This window comes from Mus pahari, chromosome 9 (genome assembly GCF_900095145.1).
Source record: "Mus pahari chromosome 9, PAHARI_EIJ_v1.1, whole genome shotgun sequence".
Classification (NCBI taxonomy): domain Eukaryota; kingdom Metazoa; phylum Chordata; class Mammalia; order Rodentia; family Muridae; genus Mus; species Mus pahari.
This window is the reverse complement of record NC_034598.1, coordinates 41,487,615-41,508,627: the sequence shown is the minus strand read 5'-3', so window position 1 is coordinate 41,508,627 and position 21,013 is coordinate 41,487,615. Positions and strand designations below refer to the sequence as shown.

General features: G+C 45.1%; 1 protein-coding gene across 13 annotated transcripts in view; it reads left to right on the top strand.

Annotated features, from left to right (window-relative positions):
• The window catches only part of Pcbp3 (poly(rC) binding protein 3), a 268,573-nt gene that overhangs the window by 205,102 nt on the left and 42,458 nt on the right, over positions 1-21,013 (top strand). For 11 of the 13 annotated variants that reach the window (XM_029542528.1, XM_029542527.1, XM_021204317.1 and 8 more), the window contains one exon: positions 783-915. In XM_029542528.1, the coding sequence (XP_029398388.1) occupies positions 906-915 (10 nt within the window). In that variant the 5' untranslated portion in view covers positions 783-905. Of the gene's footprint in view, positions 1-782; positions 916-2,997; positions 3,505-3,692; positions 4,014-21,013 lie in introns of those variants that run through there. The other 2 variants (XM_021204321.2, XM_029542531.1) reach the window with 2 other exon arrangements.

Below are 21,013 nucleotides of genomic sequence, written 5' to 3'. Positions count from 1 at the left end.
GTAGAACAGAATCATGCGTGCACGCTGTAGATATTACCTGTAGAACAGAATCATGCGTGCACGCTGTAGATATTACCTGTAGAACAGAATCATGCATGCACGCTGTAGATATTACCTGTAGAACAGAATCATGCATGCATGCTGTAGATATTACCTATAGAACAAACAGCAAGGAGCATAATGACAAAGTGATATATGTAACCAGAAATCAAGCGTCTGGTGTTGGCACCAAATCTGGATTCCCAAAGTGAAAGGCCAGAAGCACAGGCTGAGGCTGAGAAGGCAGTGTGGACAAGTGTCTGGCAGCAACCCTGCAAGGTGACAATGAGGAGCCTGGTGATCTCGCATGTGTGGACTGGGAACATAGAAATCCAGATAACACTTAGTATGTATCTAATCAATGTCATTTCAGTGCCTATGCAGATACATATGCTAGAGCTTATAAGCAGAAGACATACATGCTAAACATTGTAAGTAGAAGGCAGGTATGCTAAGTATTATAAGCAGATCAGTCATATGAGTGCTCATAGCATCTCCTCTGGGAAACCTGTTGTGAAATAGACACCTTCTTTGTGTTCCTTTGCCTCTATTGTACTGTTTTGGCATCATCCCATGGTCATCCCTGTTGGTACATATCCTCCCCATATAGACCTTAGCCTTGGTCATTTCAGAGACATTTGAATATCTGAATGGCTCTGCTGAGTGGGGAAAGAAAGGCTGCCGGTCCTGAGGTCAAGGCCCTGGAGTCGAGAGCTCAGTACTCACCTGTGTTTCTCTTTCAGGTAGGTGAGCTCCAGCCAAGCCAGCCCTGCCAGAGACCTCCAGTTTCGGTGGCCAGTGCTCTGAGCCACAGTGCGCTTCAGCATTTGGATCTATGGGCTTGCTTTGAACCATAGAGCCTGCCTATGGGGGAAGGTGAGTTGCCCTAAAGCCCTGCTGTTTGTTGGTTCGTTCACCGGGCATGGCGGTAGCAAGGCCAGGTTCAGATTTAAGGAACACTCATGTTGGCAATGGCACTGTTCTTTGTCTTGCCCTGCTCTATTCCACTGGGCCCTGAGGTTCTGTATATACTTTGGACTCTTTCCCAGAGCTGTGAGCAAATTATGTGAGTACACCCTCAAGCCCAGTCCACCCCAGAGGCTACCCACATGGACTGGACCCTTCTCCTGCAGTTGGCCTGAGCAACCAGGAATCATGAGGCAAGCACAGGTTTAGGGGCTGGAGAACGGAAGTCTCTGCCCAAACACTGCTGGTCGCCATGGGGTTTTATTCTGATTTTCTGCTTGCTGATACAATGGTAGAAAGAATTATTTAATTCGGGTTGCTTATTGTCATTCATAATGCTTTCTGGTGGTATGGATAATAAGAAGGTCAGGTGCTTTCTGATTGGGCGTGTGGCAGTAAATAAAGACTTCTACCGCTCATTGCAACTTTGGATGAACACCATGAGTTTTGGAAAGCAAAAGACAGTGGAGAGAGAAGGCCACAAGGTTATTCTCTCTATTCTTTCAGTGCCTCCCATAGGCTCATGGCAGCCCAGACCTGCATATTGATCTGAAGCCCCATGGGAACTCCCAGAAAGGGCCCATGCAGCAGTACCTAGGCCCTCTATGCAGGTAGTAGTGGAACCACAGAGCAACTGACTGGAGGGTTAGCTCTTGGGGAAATCACTCTGGTCAAGTGGGAGAAATGTTTTGGGGAGCAATCTCTAAGCCATTCCCTCCGTTCCTCTGGCCAGGCCTGCACCCCGCTTTGGGACCTTACCAGTCCCCAGGGAACTTCATGGCTCAGCCCTTGCTGGCTAAGCTGGACAGTAGAGTTATGAGTTGTTGGACAGGTGGGAGAGGGTTTGCAGAGTCAGGGTCCTGGGCGTGGGTGTGCGACAAAAGAGAGCAAACACAGCTCATCCGATGCCATGTGGCTTTTTCTGAAGAGCCTGTTTTATTCATCCCAGAAAGAGAAGGCAATGACAGACCAAAGGGATAAGTCTATCCAGCTGTGTCTCAGCGCACTAATGACTTCCTGGAATTACTTACAGCAGCATAGGCAAGAGCTTACTTAGTGTGGGAAGATTATACGGGCAAGCTGCTAGCCATACACCATTGAAGGCTTTCTCCCTATACCCACGACCCTACCCCCACAATTACGGGGGTAGAATACGTCTATATGCTTGGAGAGGACAGGGATGTGGTGGGCCTTATGAACCAGGAGGCGATGTTAAAGGGGCTGATTTTGTGGTACTTGTAAAGGTCCCATAGAGGTAATCATAGAACTCTGATTTCAAGATGTTAAGGGCCCTGTACGCCTGGAGGTCAGAGCTCTTACAACACAGTCTCTGCTGGGTCGGTGTCCTGGCTAGGTTCCTGCTGTTGTCTACCTTAATACCCAGGTAAGATGAAGGACCTGGTTCCTCCAGTCATCTCCCTGCACTGCCCAGAACATCCCTCTAGGACTTGCTGAGCCCTATGTGAAGGTCCATGGTCCTTCCCAGGCACACATTCCCTGAATGAGTGGCTGTTCAGAGACCAGCAGGGATGCCTGCAATGCATCCCTGACATAATTTATATAGTTTTGACCCAGAAATTATATGCTATAAATAATACATGACAGGGAAATCACAAGACAAAGCAAGTTGGGAAGGAAAGGGTTTATTCAGTTTACATTTCTACACTGCTGTTCATCACCAAAGGAAGTCAGAACTAGAACACAAGCAGGTCAGGAAACAGGAGCTGATGCAGAGGCCATAGAGGGATGTTACTTACTGGCTTGCTTCCCTGGACTTGCTCAACTTGCTCTCTTATAGAACCCAAGACTACCAGCCCAGATATGGCACCACTCACAATGGGCCCTCCCACCTTGATCACCAACTGAGAAAATGTCCCACAGCTGGATCTCTTGGAGGCATTTCCCCAACTGAAGCTCCTTTCTCTGTGATAACTCCAGCCTGTGTCAAGTTGACACACAAAACCAGCCAGCACAGTGAGGCTTCAGGACTCCTCCTCCTTTTCTGTGCTGTGGTGGACATTGCAGAGTTACTAGCAATTTCTGTGCTCACAGTGACCAGCTCTTTTCGCTGGGCAGTCTGCCTTCTAGTGTACCCATAGCTCTTCCTGGCCTTGTCCTTATATATGCTTACTTGTCTTTTGGTCATTACCTCCTCTGATCTTACATTCGTGGCTGGGATAAAATTAACATATCAATGTCAAAGTAGCGTGGGATAGCCACTCTCTCCTGCTTGATAGGAGAACTGTCAGGTCGATGGTGGCCAATATGCATCCTTCCCCTCCTTTTAGGTCTCAGGTATTTGAGCCTAGAGGTCCTGACACGGTCCCTGCATCCTGCCTGAGCATATCACAGCCCACATCTGGACCACCATAAATGACTTAGCGTGCTCCTCTACTTCCGAGTGTGTGCATAGACTTGCTTCTCAGGGCTGACTACAATGAATTAAAAGTAGGGAAGGCATGAATTTCCAGTCTGGATCCTTTTGGATACCTAATCCTGGTGAGGAATTTTCTATGCACTTGTAAATGTCTCCAATCAATCTGAGGCAACCCCATAGTCAGTGGCTGGGGACCCACCTCTGCCCAAGCTGTATGTGGATGGTCAGCACAATGACAATGGCTGATATGAACAGCTATGTCGGGATTAATGTTAGCCAATCCCCCTTCCCCATTTCAGGCTGAGCTGCTATGCATATGTCCTGCAGGCACACTGGCTTGTTCAGTCCTGTTGGGGGTAGGAGCCATTGAAATGACAGCCACGAGTGCTGGGTGCCCCTCCAAGGGCACAAGGGGAGCTGGGCGAAAAGTAGGTCACATGTGCCTGGGCGATGTCACGCGGTTCCCACCCCAGGCCAATGGGATGGGTGGCCTCTTTCGGTTGAGAACAAAACATCACTCTAATTTTTCTCTGTTAGCATTTCATCTTCTCCAAACGGGGAGAGTAACCATCTGTCTGGTTCCCACATCCAACTTGATCCTCTTGACCCCACAGGGCTGCTTTGTTCTGAGGTAAGGGGATTCTGTGGGCCTGGGTGAGCGGTCAATGGAGCAGGACAGGTGGCTAAGACTAAGTCCTAGCTCAGATCTTTAGGTGCTGTGGTGGAGCATGCCGAGGTCACATATGTGATGCGTTGGGAGAAGGTACCAAAGGAACTGCCATAATGGTGCACAGAGAGCTGCTGGGCAGTGGGAAGAGTGGAGTTGGGTTGTGTGTGCCAGCGGCGGTAGACATTTAGATATTGGGTCCTCTGCTTTCATAAGCCGGTTTTTAGGGAGAGTCAATGCCATTCTAATGATCTTTACTATTGAGATGACATTATTTACAAAAAAATAATAAGCATACAATCTTACAGATACTTTGTCTATCATAAATGCCAGCTGTGGAAGGGAATATAATGTTTATCCTTGGCCATATGAGCATCCTTAGAAAAAAGGACCTGATGCTCTCTGGCTTAACTAGCTCCTTCAGTCTTGTCTTTGTTGGAGACTTACGCCTCGGAAGTTACTCGGAAAGTTATTTTCTTCCATGGGTAAGAACACTAGGAAGTCCAAATATCAAAAGACTGATGCACACACATTATTAATAAATGGAATCTGTACATTTTGGAGTTTAATATTTATATTGAGCATTTACTAGTTATTTTATTGCAGGGCACGTCATTGAATGTGATCCACACATGTTGAGCATGTGTGAGAGTGTGTAATAGTTTTTAAATCTTAAAAATTAATATGCATTTTACAGGTTATAAATAATAAAATTTCACATTTTTGCCTGTCTTGTAAATGAGTTCAAATGTGCTCAGGATGTTCCGATGTATGTGTTTGACAAGCAAGTTGTAGCATGTGTGTGCTTGCCAGATCTGGCTATGTCTGCCATATTCAGACCCAGAGAAATACTTCCAGAAATAGTGTACTAAAACAAGCATTGTAACAATTTAATGTGAGTATGTTCCACCAGGAAAATCTTTTTCCTTTCAGATGAAATTTTTGCTTATTGTAATTCTCCAGGGGACATGGATATATGGCCAGCATTGTAAGAATATACACAAACACTTTGGGTTTTACATTGTTGTCTATTTCTGTGTGGTACAGTAGCTGTGCAAAGCTCACAAGGACTCCTGGTACAATCAACCTGCAGTCTCATGTTGACATTCTAAAGCAGTGGTTCTCAGCTTGTGGGTCGTGGCCCCTCTGGGGGTCTCATATCAGATATCCTGCGTATCAGATAGTTACACTAGGATTTACAACAGTAGCAAGAATACAGTTGTGAAATAGCAACAAAATAATTTTATGGTTTCGGGGGGTCACCACAACATGAGGAACTGTATTAAAGGGTCGCAGCATTAGAAAAGTTAAGAACTGTTGTTTTAAAGAATATTTAACTACTTTTCAATGTTGAGGAAACATAGAGTTTTGTTTGTTTGTTTGTTTGGGGTTTTTATTTATTTGACTAAGTAGAAATGTGTAACGTTCTCCACATTTGTGGCCATTAATCTGATGCCTGGAGAAAGACCCATACACGGATGCAGTTTGAACACCCTCTCTTTCGTTGTGCCTTTATGTAACATGTATCCCAGAAATCAGGCTTTTAATATGAGCATTCATCTATAACATGTGAAGACAGAGGTGTACAGTTGTGACACCCATACATGTTCATATGACATCTCAACTTCTAATGTTTGCTATCATTTCTCTGGCGAGGGGTGAGGCCTGCTGCCTCTGGAAATGAACCCAGTGGTGGGATCTGGGTGCTTTAGGACTCTTGTTTTACTGTACCCATTAGAAATGATATACAAATATAGCTATGCAGAAGCAATAGAGCCATGCCCTGTGGTACTGTGCAGAGGAGAGCCCTAATACAGGCTGGAGTGCCTGCCTGTGTGCCTGTCCTACCGTACACACACATACACACACACACACACACACACACACACACACAGGAATGGCCCTTCCTGTCCACACTACCCTCATCATATTCATGGTGTTGAGCTGTGATCGATGTGGGACTTGAAGGGTTCCCTGTGGAATTGGGTGTACTAGTGTCTGAAACAAGTTATCATCCCATATTCTGTGTATGAGAAGGATGCAATATTCCAGGAGATAGCTGGGACCTGATCATAGGCCAGAAGCCTAACAAAGCATTCTTCCACTGGGCAAAGAAACCTGGGGAGGATCTGGAGTAGGGAGCACTGCCCAGCCAGAGCCACCTGATGAGACATGTCTACTCTGATGAAATAAGGCTTCAGAAGGCAGAGAACTCAGAGGACTAATGTCTCCGTATTGAGAGTTGGGGTCAGGAGGTCCCTAAAAGTACATGCTTCTGGTGCCTGCCGAGTGGCTCCATCCCAGTTTTGTGATTAGAAAATGCCCAGCTGTCATTTGACAGCACTATGGCCTTGTGAAGCTGCCTGGGGCAAGGGTTCCACTGGTCACATTAATTGGGGTTCATGATAGTGTTTAGGTCCCCTGCAATGGGTAGAGCTGGGCCCAGTCTCTGAAGGTCTGCACTGACTGATTTCTGCTTGCTGCTTTAGACCCCTTAGGGATAGATTGGGAGAATGCTTCTTACACATGACGAGGTTGCAGGTCTTCTTCCATGGAACTTAGCCTCCCTTTCAGCAACTCCCCCAACCCTATAATTATGGTTTCTGCATTACATCATGGTTACTCTGGTTGTCTAGGTGTGACCTCTGCATCTCCACCAACCCCTAATGACTCTGTAGATGCTGATTCCCCCCTTACCCCTTAGATCAGTGGAGTTAGAACCTCTGGAGCCAGGCAAGACAGGCCTCTCAGGTACCACATGTAATAGCCACTCTTGGTCTGAGAACCCCTGGTACGGCAGCAGGAGTTGGGTGCAGAAGGTCTACCCGAGTACCAGATCTGGGAGAGCAGAGGATGCTGCCAGTGTTTACATGGTCAGGTGCAAGCAGACCATTCCGTGGGGCCTTTGGGGCCAAGTCACGCTGCTTCAGTTGTACAACCAGAGCTTTCTGTAGGATAGGACACAGGTTGTCCTATCTGCACCTGAGTGGGGCTCAGAGGCTTGTGGAGATCAGGAACCCGTGTGCTAGAACTGAAGAAGAGTTCTAGCATAAACCCAAGGCCAGTGCTGGGGCAGGAAAGATGTGGCAGAAGCTGTGGCCCCTGCTGACTCAGGAACCTCCTTTGGGATGAGGGTTCAAAAGCCACTCAGTGGAATAGCCTAGAGAGGTGAGGAGACTGGAGTAGCCACGTGAGGTCTCTAACCAGATGGTCTTACTGAACAAAGGGCCTGTCTGGGGCCGGGATTCAAGGGCAAAGCTAAGGACTGCATGGGTGTGAACTCTCTTCCTGCTTCATGGTGCTGGACTTTGAAAGTTGCCTGCCTCCCTCTCTTCCTCTGCATAGGCACACCCATTCTAAGCTGCTGATATGGCGTATAATCATTCTAACACTGTGGGGATGGAGAGAGAAAGAAACCTGTATAAGAACATGCTATCAGGACTGCTATGCATACGTGTGTGTAGTAAAGTACTCATGGGACCTGAATTCAGTCCCCAGAACCTACATTAAAAAACCAGGCATAAATACCCCAGCACTGAAGGGGCAAAGACAGGTGGATCCCTGGGAACTCGCTGGCCAGCCAGCCTCGTCTTCTTGGTAAGGTCTGGGCCAGTAAGTGACTAGTCTCAAAAAGCAAGAGGGTTGCACATAGGAACATCCGAAGTTGTCCTCTGGTTTCCACAGGGGTGCATGGTTATGAGCATATATGCATGCATGCATGTCTATGTGTGTATGCATGTGTGTGTGTGTCACATACAAGAGAATAATCAAAATGTCGAGTAGGAATAAAGGGCAGAGACAGGTGAGAATGTCTAGTTTCGTTTTGCTCTACTTAAATTGACATTTAGCTCAGTAAGAATGAATAAGCTAGTCAATAAATGCTGTTGGGTCAGTTAGAAATCTACCTTTTAAAGTACTAAATTTCAAGCTCTACACACATTTTGGGATAGAATAATGAACTACAGGAAGAGAATTTTTATGTTTACTGTATGTCCTTTTGAAAAGGCATTGTAGGCAACCCCTTGCCCCCAGAAGGCACGAGTGTGTTATAGTGTGCAGGAACTCTGCCAGCTTGTCATTTTGGTAGCATCTTTCAAAATGCAGTAATACTACAGCAAAACACAGAACTGTAAGTGGACAGTGTGCAGTTCTTAGGGAGTGCACAGTGGGAATGAACTCACAGACCCACATACCCTGCAGGCCTGCTCAGGTGTGGACTGCACTGCTTTGTAGAACACGGCTGGTCAAGTCTGCCAACATGTTAGTGTAAATACCCTTTGGATCTACAGTTTTTGCTGCAAGCCAAGTCTTTTGTCTGATTAATCCATATTGTGCAAAGATATCTATGTCTGGAATGTTTGCCACATTATGGTTTATTTAATAGATAGATAGATAGATAGATAGATAGATAGATAGATAGATAGATAGAGGCTAGAGAAATGGCTCAGTGGTTAAGAGCACTGGCTGCTCTTCTAGAGGTTCTGAGTTCAATTCCCAGCAACCCCATGGTGGCCCATAGCCATCTGTAATGGAATCCGATGCCCTCTTCTGGTGTGTCTGAGGACAGTGATAGTGTACATACATAAAATAAATCTTTAAAGGAAAAAAAAAAGCGCAAAATAAATAAACATAAGGAAGACCTTTAATTCTCACCATCAGGATATGTGAAACTTGGGTGAAGTGAGTTCTGGCATGGCCCCATGGACACCCAGACTGCAGGCCACAGTGGCTTTTTTCTCTGGCCCAAACTAGTGACTACTGACACCATCAGTAGGAGACACAGTGGCCTTGTGGTGGTGGTCATGCTGTGGAGTTCTGGCTTGCAATAAGATCTGTGATACTGACTGAGACACACTCCTGTTACACAGCAGCATGGAAGAGTCTCAGTGTCACAAGGGCCAGGCCTGGAGGGGACAGAGGATGCTGCAGAACACTGTGGTGCTGTGTGAGAGCCATCAATGGCTGCCTGGCAATGCCTCACTTTGGATGTGAATGTTCTAGGTTACAAATTAGTTTTATACAGTAAGTGCTGTGTGACATCTGAGCTATCCTTCTTCATAACTTGGGCCATGATTGTGTCTGCACCTAAAGTGTAAGTCCCGGGCGTGTATACAGTGCTATACTTGTGCAAGGCAGGCCTCGGCAAGGCCTAGCTACTGGGACGTGTGTTATGTGGCTAGCTGGAGTATCTTTCAGAGTAATTCTGCTGACATTTCTGTCGGTCTTAAAGAAGACTCTACTGTGACAGCCACATACAGAGAAGCCCCTGCTCTGGACAACTAGAAACGTGTGTTTGGGCTTCAGACATTGTTGTTGGCTGAGCCCAACAGTGGACTCACGGGTGTATAGCTGCAACACCCCAAGGTCCCAATATCTCTTCACAGACTGGGCATTGTTTCTGACTGGTCCTCGGGACTGTATCCAGTGAACAATTCCTAGTGTCCAAAGACCCTGGGCCCATGGCATTAGGAAGAAAGGACAGGCCTGGAAGTGAACTGGAGTTGATACTAGAACTCCCTGCGTCATCGCTTCTGGTGGGGATCATATGGCGTCTCCTTTAGATCTTGCTCAGCAATGCTCTTGTTTAGCAGCTTCCACAACCTGCCTCCTTCTAATGGAATCCAGTAGTTTCAGCTGTAAGAACCTACATACCTAGCTTGGGGCTTTGAACTTTTTTTTTTTTTTGCTTACATAATTTTTAAATTCAGACGTCTACATTTATATTTTGGCAAGTGAATTCAGAGTTTAATTTTCATCTCCACATCTATTTCTTTGTCACATACACTGACATTAAAAAAAAAAAAAAAAGCCAAATACATCCAAAATAAATTAAAGCAGCAGCAGCAGCAGCAGCAGCAGCGAGTGAGGCTTTAGGGATTAGGCCATGAGCGGATTGAAGCCAGAGCACCTCTGGGGCACTGCTGTCCTGGGGATTAAATCTAATCCTGAGCTGCATGCGGGAAGTGGGGCAGCTTGGTGCTGTCACGAGGCATGGAGGCTGAATCCTTGAGCTGCCTTTGCACAGCTCCCTACTGAGTCAGCCCAGCCTGGACATTGCCAGAGCCCAGCAGATGCCCTGTGGCACACATGGACAGGTGACACCTCCAGGATACTGATGTCTGTGCACGTGCACACAGGTCCTTGGCAACCATGAGACTCGGGTGCAGGACTATGTGAGTGGGAGGCAGGGGTCTTAGGGACTTTCATGACTGTAGCCTCTGACTCTAGTCACCGAGCCTCAAGTCTGTGAATTTAAGCGACCCTCGGGGGCCTGGGTCGCAGGCTGCTTTCCCCTAGGTTCAGTGAGACCATTTCTAGATCAGTGCTGCCGAGAGGCCAGTCGTCAGCTCACGGGGGCTTAGAGCCTTAATTTGATCCTGTATAATTAGTCACACTCCAAGTTTCTGTTTGTTCTTGAATTTTTTTGTACTTGTTATGTTGCTTCAGATTTGTCCAAATTTCCTTTTACATTTTATTTCTCTAGTGTGTTTCTCTTGCATTTTTCTTTTACTTTGCAGTAGTTTTTCTGTGCGTCACTCATTTCTATCCCCTTTACATTCTTACTCCTGCTCGTCGTCGCTTCTATCTGTAATCTTATTTTCACTCCAGTCTTTCATCCTTCTCCTTTAAAAAAAAAAAAAATCATTTAGAAAGATTCTTAATGGTCTCAGTTATATGTTTTCTGACTTATTTTATTTTATCTGAAGTAATATGCGTTTTGCAGGACAACAGTGAGATATTACTGCCCAGACCTTGTGACACAAAGAGGTGACCTATCAAACTACTTTAGCTTGTTTGTTCGTTTTTTTCCCTCTGTCAGGGTTAATCATAATCAATGATTTTTGTCTTTGTTGATGAATGAGGGTTCTAAGCTCATCGATGGTTGTGTGCCCGGGGCTTTGCCATGAACACCCTCCTGGGAAAGCTGGGCTCCATGTTCTTCCCTTGCCCCACTTTGACCTCCATGGAGATCTTTGTGATCTGTGTCACTTTCTTACCTGCCCTTGCTGCATTCCTCACCCAGATGTGGTGGGGACAGTGCCCAGCACACGGCAAACATCTGTCGGTGTTAGACACTGCTTACTAAAGTTTGTGTGGCTGCCGAGTTTCTTCTGTATTGGTCACATGAGCAGAAAACCTGATCTTACTTTGCCTGTCCACCCCAAGAATAAACTTCACAAAGGTATTGTGTAGCATTAGTCTACTTATGTACTGCTGAGCCTACATATTTTCATTTAAACTATTATCATTTAGTTCTGTCTAGCCCTGTGTTTCTCAACCTGTGGGTGGAGACCCCTTTGGAGTTGACCCCTTTTCACAGGGATCGCTGAAGGCCATCAGAAAACGCAGATATTTACGACTCATAACTAGCAAAATGACAGTTATGAAGTAGCAACGAAAATAATTTTATGGTTGGGGGGAGGTCACCGCAACATGAGGAACTGTATTAAAGGGTCACAGCATTAGGGAGGTTGAGAACTCCTGGGCTAGGCAGAATCGGGGATTGGATCTTAGCTGACATGCATGGTTTGTTTCATTGTTTTTCCAATGCCTTCCCAAACAAGCATACGCTGGAACGCAACGAGGAAGGGACCAGCCTCCTCGTTGTGCCACTGCTCCCCAGGCCTTCCCATTACGATTTTAGATTATTTATTTATTTATGGATGGCGTGCATGTCGATGCTCATGTGCTATAACACACGTGGTGGAGTCCCTGTTCTCTCTTTGTATCATGTGGGTCCCCAGGAGATGAGGGCAGTGTGGCCTTAAACCTGCTAAGCAATTTTCTAGTCTGTCTGATAAGATTTTGTTGTAGTATAGCCATCCTGGTCGTCACATGCTGACTGACGTGGTGACTTTAAATTGCACTTCCTCTTAACTGTTGAGGCTGACCAACTGTTGAGAAACAGCCATCCCTCCACATCCCCTAGAGTATTGGTCACATATCTACTCCACAACTCCTCACACATGTCCCAGAATTCCCCAGATGCTCGTCAGATGGTATAATATTTGATGGGACTTTCACAAGCCTTTCTATATGCTTTAAATCATATCTAGGTAACTTAGAATACCTAATGCACTATAAATGCTCTGTACACAGCTGTCATACTATGTTACTAAAGAAATACTATTTTTTTTAAAAAAGTTCTGTCCAATATTTTTTCTAAATAGTTTTTAATCTGTTGGTTGAATGTGAAAGCCACAGACACAGAGGGCCAACTATACTAGTCATACGGACACATCTTCATGATGTATTTCTTAAAGGCTCTTGCCTCTTTCTCCATGCGCAGCATAGAGATGTTCCTTGCTTTGGAAGTCTTAGTAGTGAAGGCCCATGCAGCAAACATCTGCCTATGGGCTGCCTTTCTCCCCGTTGACAGTGTCTGTGGACGCAGAGAATCTGAATTCTAATGTGGTTCATCATCTCAGTCTTTGTCTTGGCCTCTAATAGCTTTTTAGGTCTAAGGTAGTGGCTCTCAACCTTCCTAAAGTTACAACCCTATAAGACAGTTCCTCCTGTTGCGGTGACCCCCAACCATAGAAATATTTTGTTGTTACTTCATAACTGTAATTTGGTCGTGGTTATGAATTGTAATGTAAATATCTGTGCTTTCTAATGGTCGTACATGACCCCTGTGAATGGATCATTCAACCACCAAAAGGGTCTTGACCCGTAGGTTGTGAACCACTTGTCTAAGGAGTCTTTTTCCTTCCTTTATACGATGTGCTATCCAAGGCTTCCAGTTGATGTTTTCTGTTGGAACCACTGAGGCTGGCCTGAGGGTAGACTCTGTAAGGGAGTGCTCAGGCCTCGTGTTCTACTTGCCTGCCCAGTTGGCTGAGTGCTACGCCCTGAAAGTCCATCCCCTGCTTGCCAGATGTTGAGCACCAGTTTCTGTCTCTTACATCCTCCATCTCTTCATCTCTCCTCACATCTCACACAGACATACAACTGAGGCTTTGTGTGCAGAATCCTAAACAGGAGGTCTTCCCAGCTTCTCTTTCTCAGCATCCGTCCCAAATGGTAGCATCATAGTGCTGCCCTGGACAGTGAGCTGCAGGCTAGGACTGAAGTCACGGGTTCATGTTGCATGTTCTCTGGCTACTGTTCTTGGCCCCATGAGTTTTTCAAATGTGAAATGAATTTGCCTATAGAATTGACTCTCTATCTCTATTGATGAGTTTGAAAGAATTAATGTCCTCGGCCTCTAATTATTTAAGTCTCTTGGATCTTCTTGAATCTGCTTTTCTATGTAGAAATTCTGTACATCACTTTTCTAGGGTTATTCCCAAATTCGGAACTTTCTTTTAAAATTCTTCCAAATAGTATCTTTTTAAAATTTTAAATTTTAACCTAGGTTGGTATAAACATGTTAGCTTAGTCACTCTGATAAAATCCCTTATGACTGCCGTCTGTAGGTCATTTGGGCCTTCCTATGCCCACCTATCCTCTGTTGCAGTTTCCCGCCATGCCCATAGTGGAAAGGCACATCCACTAAATACCCTGGAGGTCCTCACATGTTACATATCTGGACGTGTGGCCCTCAAACAGGCTGAAAGTACACTCAGAGGGAGTTCTTGGACCACCCAAGTCCAAGGTAGAGAGCTCTGCCACCTCCAAAGTAGCCCATCGCATGCAAGTTGCCAACTCAGTACTTAATTAGATCTTCCAACCTGGTTTGGAGATGTCTCGAGATCTCTTGTTGAAGGCTACATCTAACCCTAGCTGTCCCTGGCCTCTGATTGGCTGGCCTCCCTGCTCTGCAGACCCTGGTCCATTTCATTGCTCTCTGAAATCATCGGCTATGTCCTTAGGCCATTGTATGTTCCAGATTGCAGTGCTGAGCTGCACAGTAACCTTCAGATCAGATTAAAAGACATGAGGTCTTTGCTGTTGCATGGTGAATGGTCTCCATGGGCTTCAGCTACTTTTGTCTTACAATGCTTAGCCCAGCTTGGCCTCTCCTGCTCCCAGCTTCATTGTTCACAGACATCTTCTAGCAGGGGTCAAACTGTTCCTTTGACGTTCAAGATGCTTGTCCTGGATGATCTTCCAGGACCAATCCTGCCTAGGGGATGTCTCACCCCATCCTCTTCTTCATTTTCCCAGGGATGCTGGAGCCATAGGAAATTCTTTCTACTTTCTGTAGAGTGTAGACTTTGACCTTTTTTCTTCTAGAGCTTTGGTCATTAAGAAGCATATAGATTTGCAAGACATGACAGGGATTTACAAGACATGACAGGGATCCAGTGTTGACTTTGGACCATGATTGTCTTAAGCCGTCCTAGCCCCAAGTCTGATTTATCCACCAAACAGTGCCCCACTTATAATTATGGCTGTATCTACCCACTCTTCATGCCTGATCCCTGGTGAGAACTATAGAAAGATGAGTGATATGGAATGTTCCAGAATCTATTTGTTGTGGACCTATGGAAGGCCCCTGATATGATCGAGTTCCTGTTTTAACCAGAGGGTCTGGGAGAGACAAAGAGCATAGAGATTCTGCTACCTGGGGTTCTGGACACAGTGGTGGACAGGGCTTTGCCACACCCTGAATGTGAGATACAGCTCTGTGTCTGTAATGTCAGAGGACTCAACTCTTATGCTTAGCCTCCACATTAAAGATATCAGTATTTTTAAAATGGGGACATTTGAGAGAGATGTGTATACTGATGTGGGTTGCATATTGGGATGGTATTATTATTATTATTATTATTATTATTATTATTATTATTATCATAGGACTTAGAGCTGTCAGCAGCACTCATTGAAACCTGGCCCATTGCTCGAAAGAAGAGAGCACTACAGGTTCCAGGCCAGGCCCATGAATAGCCCCCAGAGCAAGGCAAAAGGGCTGAGCTCAATGCTCCTAGCCTTGTCACTTTTTGTCCTGACACTTGAGTGACAACTGAACAGGCTATTTAGGATGTTCTCTGAAATCAAGGTTGTATAAGTCCCGAACATCTTTCTAATGCTAACTGTGACTGGCAAGAGCATTAAATTGCAGAAATCTCCCTTAGCCTGGATGGCCTCAAGGACCTACATACATTGTGAGTCTCTCAAGGAGAATGAAGCAGCTAATCAGCTTTGTCGGCTTCTGCTGCCGTGGCCTCATGCACCCTGATGTGGGCAGTGAGCTGTTAAACAGAATAAATCAAATCTGTTTGCTTTGCCCCCATCCCACATCCCTCCTAGACAGCTGAGGCCCTGGGTGCAGCCTGAACAGAGCACAGATAATGAGAGCAGGCCAGAGCCACTGGCCTTGACAGCACTCACAATGGTTGCATGGCCACAGATGTATGGCTGCCAGTGCTGTCTTGGTGAGAGCTCTTATAATGAGGGACTCTGGGAAGTTGCACCCACCGAGGAAGTGATTACTGGTGCAAGATCCAGGCTGCATGCTAACTATTTCTGCATTTCTCCTGAAATCTGCTTCCCTTCTACGAGAAATCTTGCCATCAGGACATTTACAATGTTAAGGTCTCATTCCTCCAGTCTGAAGCACAGGTTCATTTTTGAGCTATATGGAAGTAGTGCATAATCAGCCTGCTGGTGGTGAGGAGCCTGGCCTGGAATCTGCCTGCTGACCATCTTCCTAGCACCTGCTTGCTCCATGTAAAGCAGAGGTGAGCTGTTGAGAGAGGACAGGAGGCATATCTGCACAGAGGACAGGAGATGTGTATACACATACTCAAACTCATGGGCACCAATCACACTTGGATGCTGCCACTGAACAGTTGCCCCACAGACAGCTGCCCAGCAGGACAGTCGGCCAGCAGTACAGCCACCCAGCATTACAGCTGCCCAGCAGAATAGTTGGCCAGCAGGACAGATACCCAGTTCTACAGTTGGCCAGCCATACAGTCGGCCAACAGTTGCCCAGCTGTACAGTTACCCAGCACTTCTTGCTACAGTAGCATCTCCTTTACTAGCATTTGTTGGCTTGAGTGCTATTTGAAAGAGTGATGAGGAAATTTGATTTTTCAGAATTTCACTATAGTGTTTCTGGTTATAAACTGATTTTTGCTGTTTTAATCAGTATAAAAAGGAAGGTTTGGACTCTAGTTAAAAGGTGACACAAGCTGCTTTTTCCTTCCTATAGACCCACTGTGCCTTCTGGGAAGAATATGTAGAGCAGCTTTGTGGAACTAATGTCAGGGACAGACTGGGCATCGAACTAGAACTCAGCCTCTGGTTTCCAGCCTGGGCACAGAGGCAGCTCTGCCCAGAGGTCAGAGGCCGCACTGCACTTGGATCTGAGCAGCAGTGAGGGAGCCCCGTTAGGAAGCAGTGGAGAGACTCCACTACTTGTTCTCCTTTCCTTTTTTTAAAAAAAATTCTACATAGGTTATCCAAGGCAGTGATGGCTCGAACCGTCTAAACAATAGAGGAAGGCGAGAGGAAGGCCCAGGACCAGGGTGAGAAGACTTCAACCTCTTCTCTCTGTCTCTGTCAGCTCAGCTCATCCTGGCCCTGGAGACACATTCAGTGGCCGGCAAGCTAAAACCCTGGCCTTTCCCCAGGTGGTATTGGGCTCTCCCAGAGGATCAGCCAGAGAAAGTGATCTCTTACTGTGTGTAACACCCAGGATGAGGCTCTGTATGTGTGGATCTGATGGCACGCAGCACAGGAAAACCTTTGACAAAAAAACCAAACAAACACACACACACACACACACACACACACACACACACACACAGTGACCCTCCCCCTCCCCCTTCCTCCTGCTGTGATAATCTGTAGTACAGTGTGTGCTGGACACTTGACAGCACACGTCGGCACAACATGTCACTGCAGAACCTCTTGTGGCTGCCCTGACATTGGGACTGTAGCACACAGGAAGCCCTGGGCCTGGCCACCTGGAGCTTCCCCCTAAGATTTATGTAACATTTAGAGTCATATGATAGTACGTGGATGGTCTACAGATGACTTTAAAATGCCAAAACCCAATGAGCTTGACCTATGGAGGGAAGAAATGATTGACAGATACCAGCCAAGGATGGCCTCATGACAGATTGACCAGAGACTTCAGGTACTAGGAGCCAGAACTCAGCTTTTTGAAATAAATATAAAGGCAAAACAACCCACAGGGAATAGGAGGTATAACAAGTAAATGTCTTGGAACTGAAAAATCTAATAACCAAAGTCATGTATTGTGTGGACTCAGTTACAGAATAGAAGTAACAGGGACCAGTCTATGGTGTGAAGACAAATGAACGCCAGTGAACCAGACTGATGGAGAGAAAATAGATGGGAGAAACTGACTGGAGTCTGAGGACAATACAAAGGATATGAATAGCTTGCTGTGCGTGCAGGTTATTCACTTTGTAGCTTGTAGTCTGTGTAATATGCTAATGTTTTAAGGCCTCCTAATTTTAAATAATTGAAATCGTATGAAATTTGCTTTCTAGCCAGAATGGAATTTAAATGTTTGTCAGTATCCAGATACTTGAAAAATCAAAACACATACCACTACATGATGTAATGGTCAAAGAAGTATCAAAGGAAAGTGATAGTTTGGACAATAAAAAAAGTAATGCATTAAAGTTTTTTCAGAGTATATATATATCAGTAACTCTAGCCTTGAGAACAAGTGTGGAATGTTTCATTAGGAAAGAAGAAAGGTCAGACAGTCCTGAGTTTCCAGCTGTGGAAATTTAAAACCAGAGCAACCATGCAGAAGGAAGGAAATGATAAAATGGAGCAAGAGGCCAATGAAGTCAGGGACAAAAACCAAGGTGTTCCCATTAGAGCAGTTCAAGCAAGAGAGAAAAAGCAGTCTTTGTGTTCAAGAGCTTGACAGATTCCCATAGGGTTTTATTTTAGGGGTTAGGTTCATGACAGTCTTCCTGGTCCTGTGTACTAGCCTTGGGGAGACCCCTTCTCTTCCGCAGCATGCCATCTCCTCTTTCTGAAAACGGTGGTGTGAGGTGAGAATGGTCACTTGGAGGCATGGGGCTGGATGCCCGGATGCTCTGCCAATCTCGAGGAAGCGTGGCTGGGACATCACAGTTCTGACTCCACATGCTTTATCCTGCTGTGGTTGAGACCGTCTCCCACTGAACCCTAACACTTCAAGTCTATACTTCCTCATTGTACTCTGACTGACCCCAGCGAATCCTCATAGGGTAGATGAAGCCAAGAATACCAAGGGAAGCCATGGAGACATATCTGTGATGATTGGCTCACTACCTCAGGGGTACCAAAATGGAGTAACAAGTCCCTTCTATAAAATAGTACAGTATCACATATACTATATGCATATTCTTCTAAATATTTTTCCTCAGGTGACTTACAATACATGGATACAATGCAAATGTTACATAGTTTTTATACCATAACACTTGGAAAGAACAGCAAAAAATATCTGATGTGTTCAAGACAGGCAAACTAATTTGCAGGAATGTTCCAGCTGTGTACTAGAGAGCCTAAGATTCTCTGAGCAGCAAAGCCCTGCAGGATATGCATGCAGAATGCTGCTAGACATGTGGCAAATTCAAGTCTAACCTTGGGGAACACTTTGGGAACTTCCTAGAATGGAAGGTTTCAAATAGCAGTTGGTTAAATCCAAGGATATAGGTATGGGGAGCCATATATAATCTTGGATGTGTATGAGTCTCAAGAGTGGAAAACATTAAGTTCTGATTTCAGGGTGTTCTATGAAGCCACAGAAATTGAATTGGGTTCAATATTCATGGTATATATTCCCTGTTCCTTAAAAGTGCTCTGAGCCCCTTTGGGTCAGGAGTAGGACTTGGTGGTAAGTGAAAGTAGCTACTGTGGTCTGAGTGTGGTTTCAGTGAGAGCAGGTTGAAAAGGGGGGCCCCCCATGTTCTTAGCTGACTTTGCCTGTGGCCATTTCCTCCTTCTGCCGTATTTTGAGGCATCCAGAGGCCTGTCTCACTAGGATGCCAACTTTTTTGCTGTTTGGCACTTCCAGCCATCACCATCAAGAGCCAGGTAAGCCTGTTACAGCAACACAAACCAGACTAACAAGAGAGAACATGAGCTCTCTCTGCCTACACAGAAAGAAGAGCACATGATGGGGCTAGCACAGTAGGCTCTGGTGATGATAACAGGTCCAGGTAAAATGGGGGTGTTGAGACTGTCCTTCAAGGGCCATCCCTGAGACATACATAGAGAACCTAGTCATCCCCAAAGAAGCCAGCCAGCTGGGCCAGAGAGTAGGGGGCAGGAGTAGATAAGACCTTGTGGACAGGTCTAGGTGGAGTCACATGGAGGTGGGAAGGCAAGAGGGTTCCAGGAAGAGGAGGGTGTGGCCTTTCCTCGGGTACCAGGGGTATTAAGCTTTACATGTCCAACCTTGTGTTTCAAGGCAAGAGTAGTGGGAGCGTGTGAGTGTCTGTGTCCGGCCACAGCAGGACCATGTTTGGCCTTTGGTAGTGGTCCTTAAGGGTGTTTCCTATATCTCCATAGGACTTTTTCATTTTAAAACACCTTCTGTGGGTCCTGAAATGTGCTAAAGGCTTCTCTTTTTACATTGGGGCAACTCTGTGTTTCTTTCTTCTGTTAATCTGGTGGGTTGTGCTGTTTGATTTCCAGATCACGTCATTACTGGAAGATTGGTTACTATGCATAACTGTTTCATATGTTGTCAAGTCCTATTTATCAGTGTTCTGTGTATATAAAATGACTGAGCCAAGCAAATTAATATACCCATCACCTTGTAGACATTTTTGTGGTGAACTCATTCACTACAAGCCAGACATTTTCAAGAGTATAAAATTGTGAACTGTAGTGACCATGCCATAAGATGCAGGATTAGCAGGCATTTCTCCTATCTGACACTTTACACGCTTTTACCGGAATTTTCCAATCCCCCACTCCACTCTTCTATTCGCCGTGTCTTTGAGTTCAACTTTAAGATTTCACATGTAAGTTACTTTGTGCAGTTGATTTCACTTTACACAATCCCATGCAAGGTCATCCGTGTTGGACTGAATGACATGATGTTTTTATGACCGATTAGCATTCTATTGTGTATATATACAATCCTTTTCTTGTTAATCATGGGTTGTTGGACACAGATCGATCCCATGTCCTGTGTTATGAGTAGTTCTGCAGTGGATATGGAGGTGCAGATGTCTCTGACATATTAATTTCATCTCCTTGAGATCTGTGTCCAAGAGTGGCATTTCCAGGAATTTCTGTATTATTCTTCATAATAGTAGAACTAATTACAGTTCTACCAATTGTGTACAGAGTGTCCCTTTCTTCCTTATTAACAGTATTTAGTCTCTTGATGCCAGCTCCCAAGACACAGCTCGAGGTGGTATCTCTCTGTGGTTTGCTTTTGCAGGTCCCTGACTCTCATTTCCCTTCTGTTGAGAAGTGTCTACTGAAGCTCCTGCCGTCCTGTCCTTCCCTGTCTTGTGATGAGACGTCCTGTCTATTTTAGCTATCAGACTGCATCAGCGGTTTGCTTTCTAGATATTCTTTTCCATCTGCTAATTGTCTCCCTTGCTGAGCAGAAGCTTTTTACTTTGATTAAACCCTGTTATCTGTTTTTGCTTTTGTTTCCTATGCTTTGGGGAATTATTTAAAAAAAAAAAAAATCATTGCTGAAGCCGATGTTACAGAGTTTTTCCTAGTGGTTTTCTAGTTTGAGATCTTTCACCCATTGTTTTTGTTATGTATGTATGTAATATATTATATGTTATTTAAAAATGAAATGTGTATATTATATATGTACATGTGTGTATGTATACATGTATATATGTGTTTATGTATATATGTTATATTATACATACATATATAACATGTATACATACAACATGCATATAAGATATGTATATAGAACTTATGTACATAACTCACATATAGACATATATAACATGTAAATATGTGTATGTGTATACGTATATGTGTATGTATACATACACACAAAGGTATAAGAATCCAATTTTACTCCTCAGCATATGGATACTTAGTTTCTTAAGACC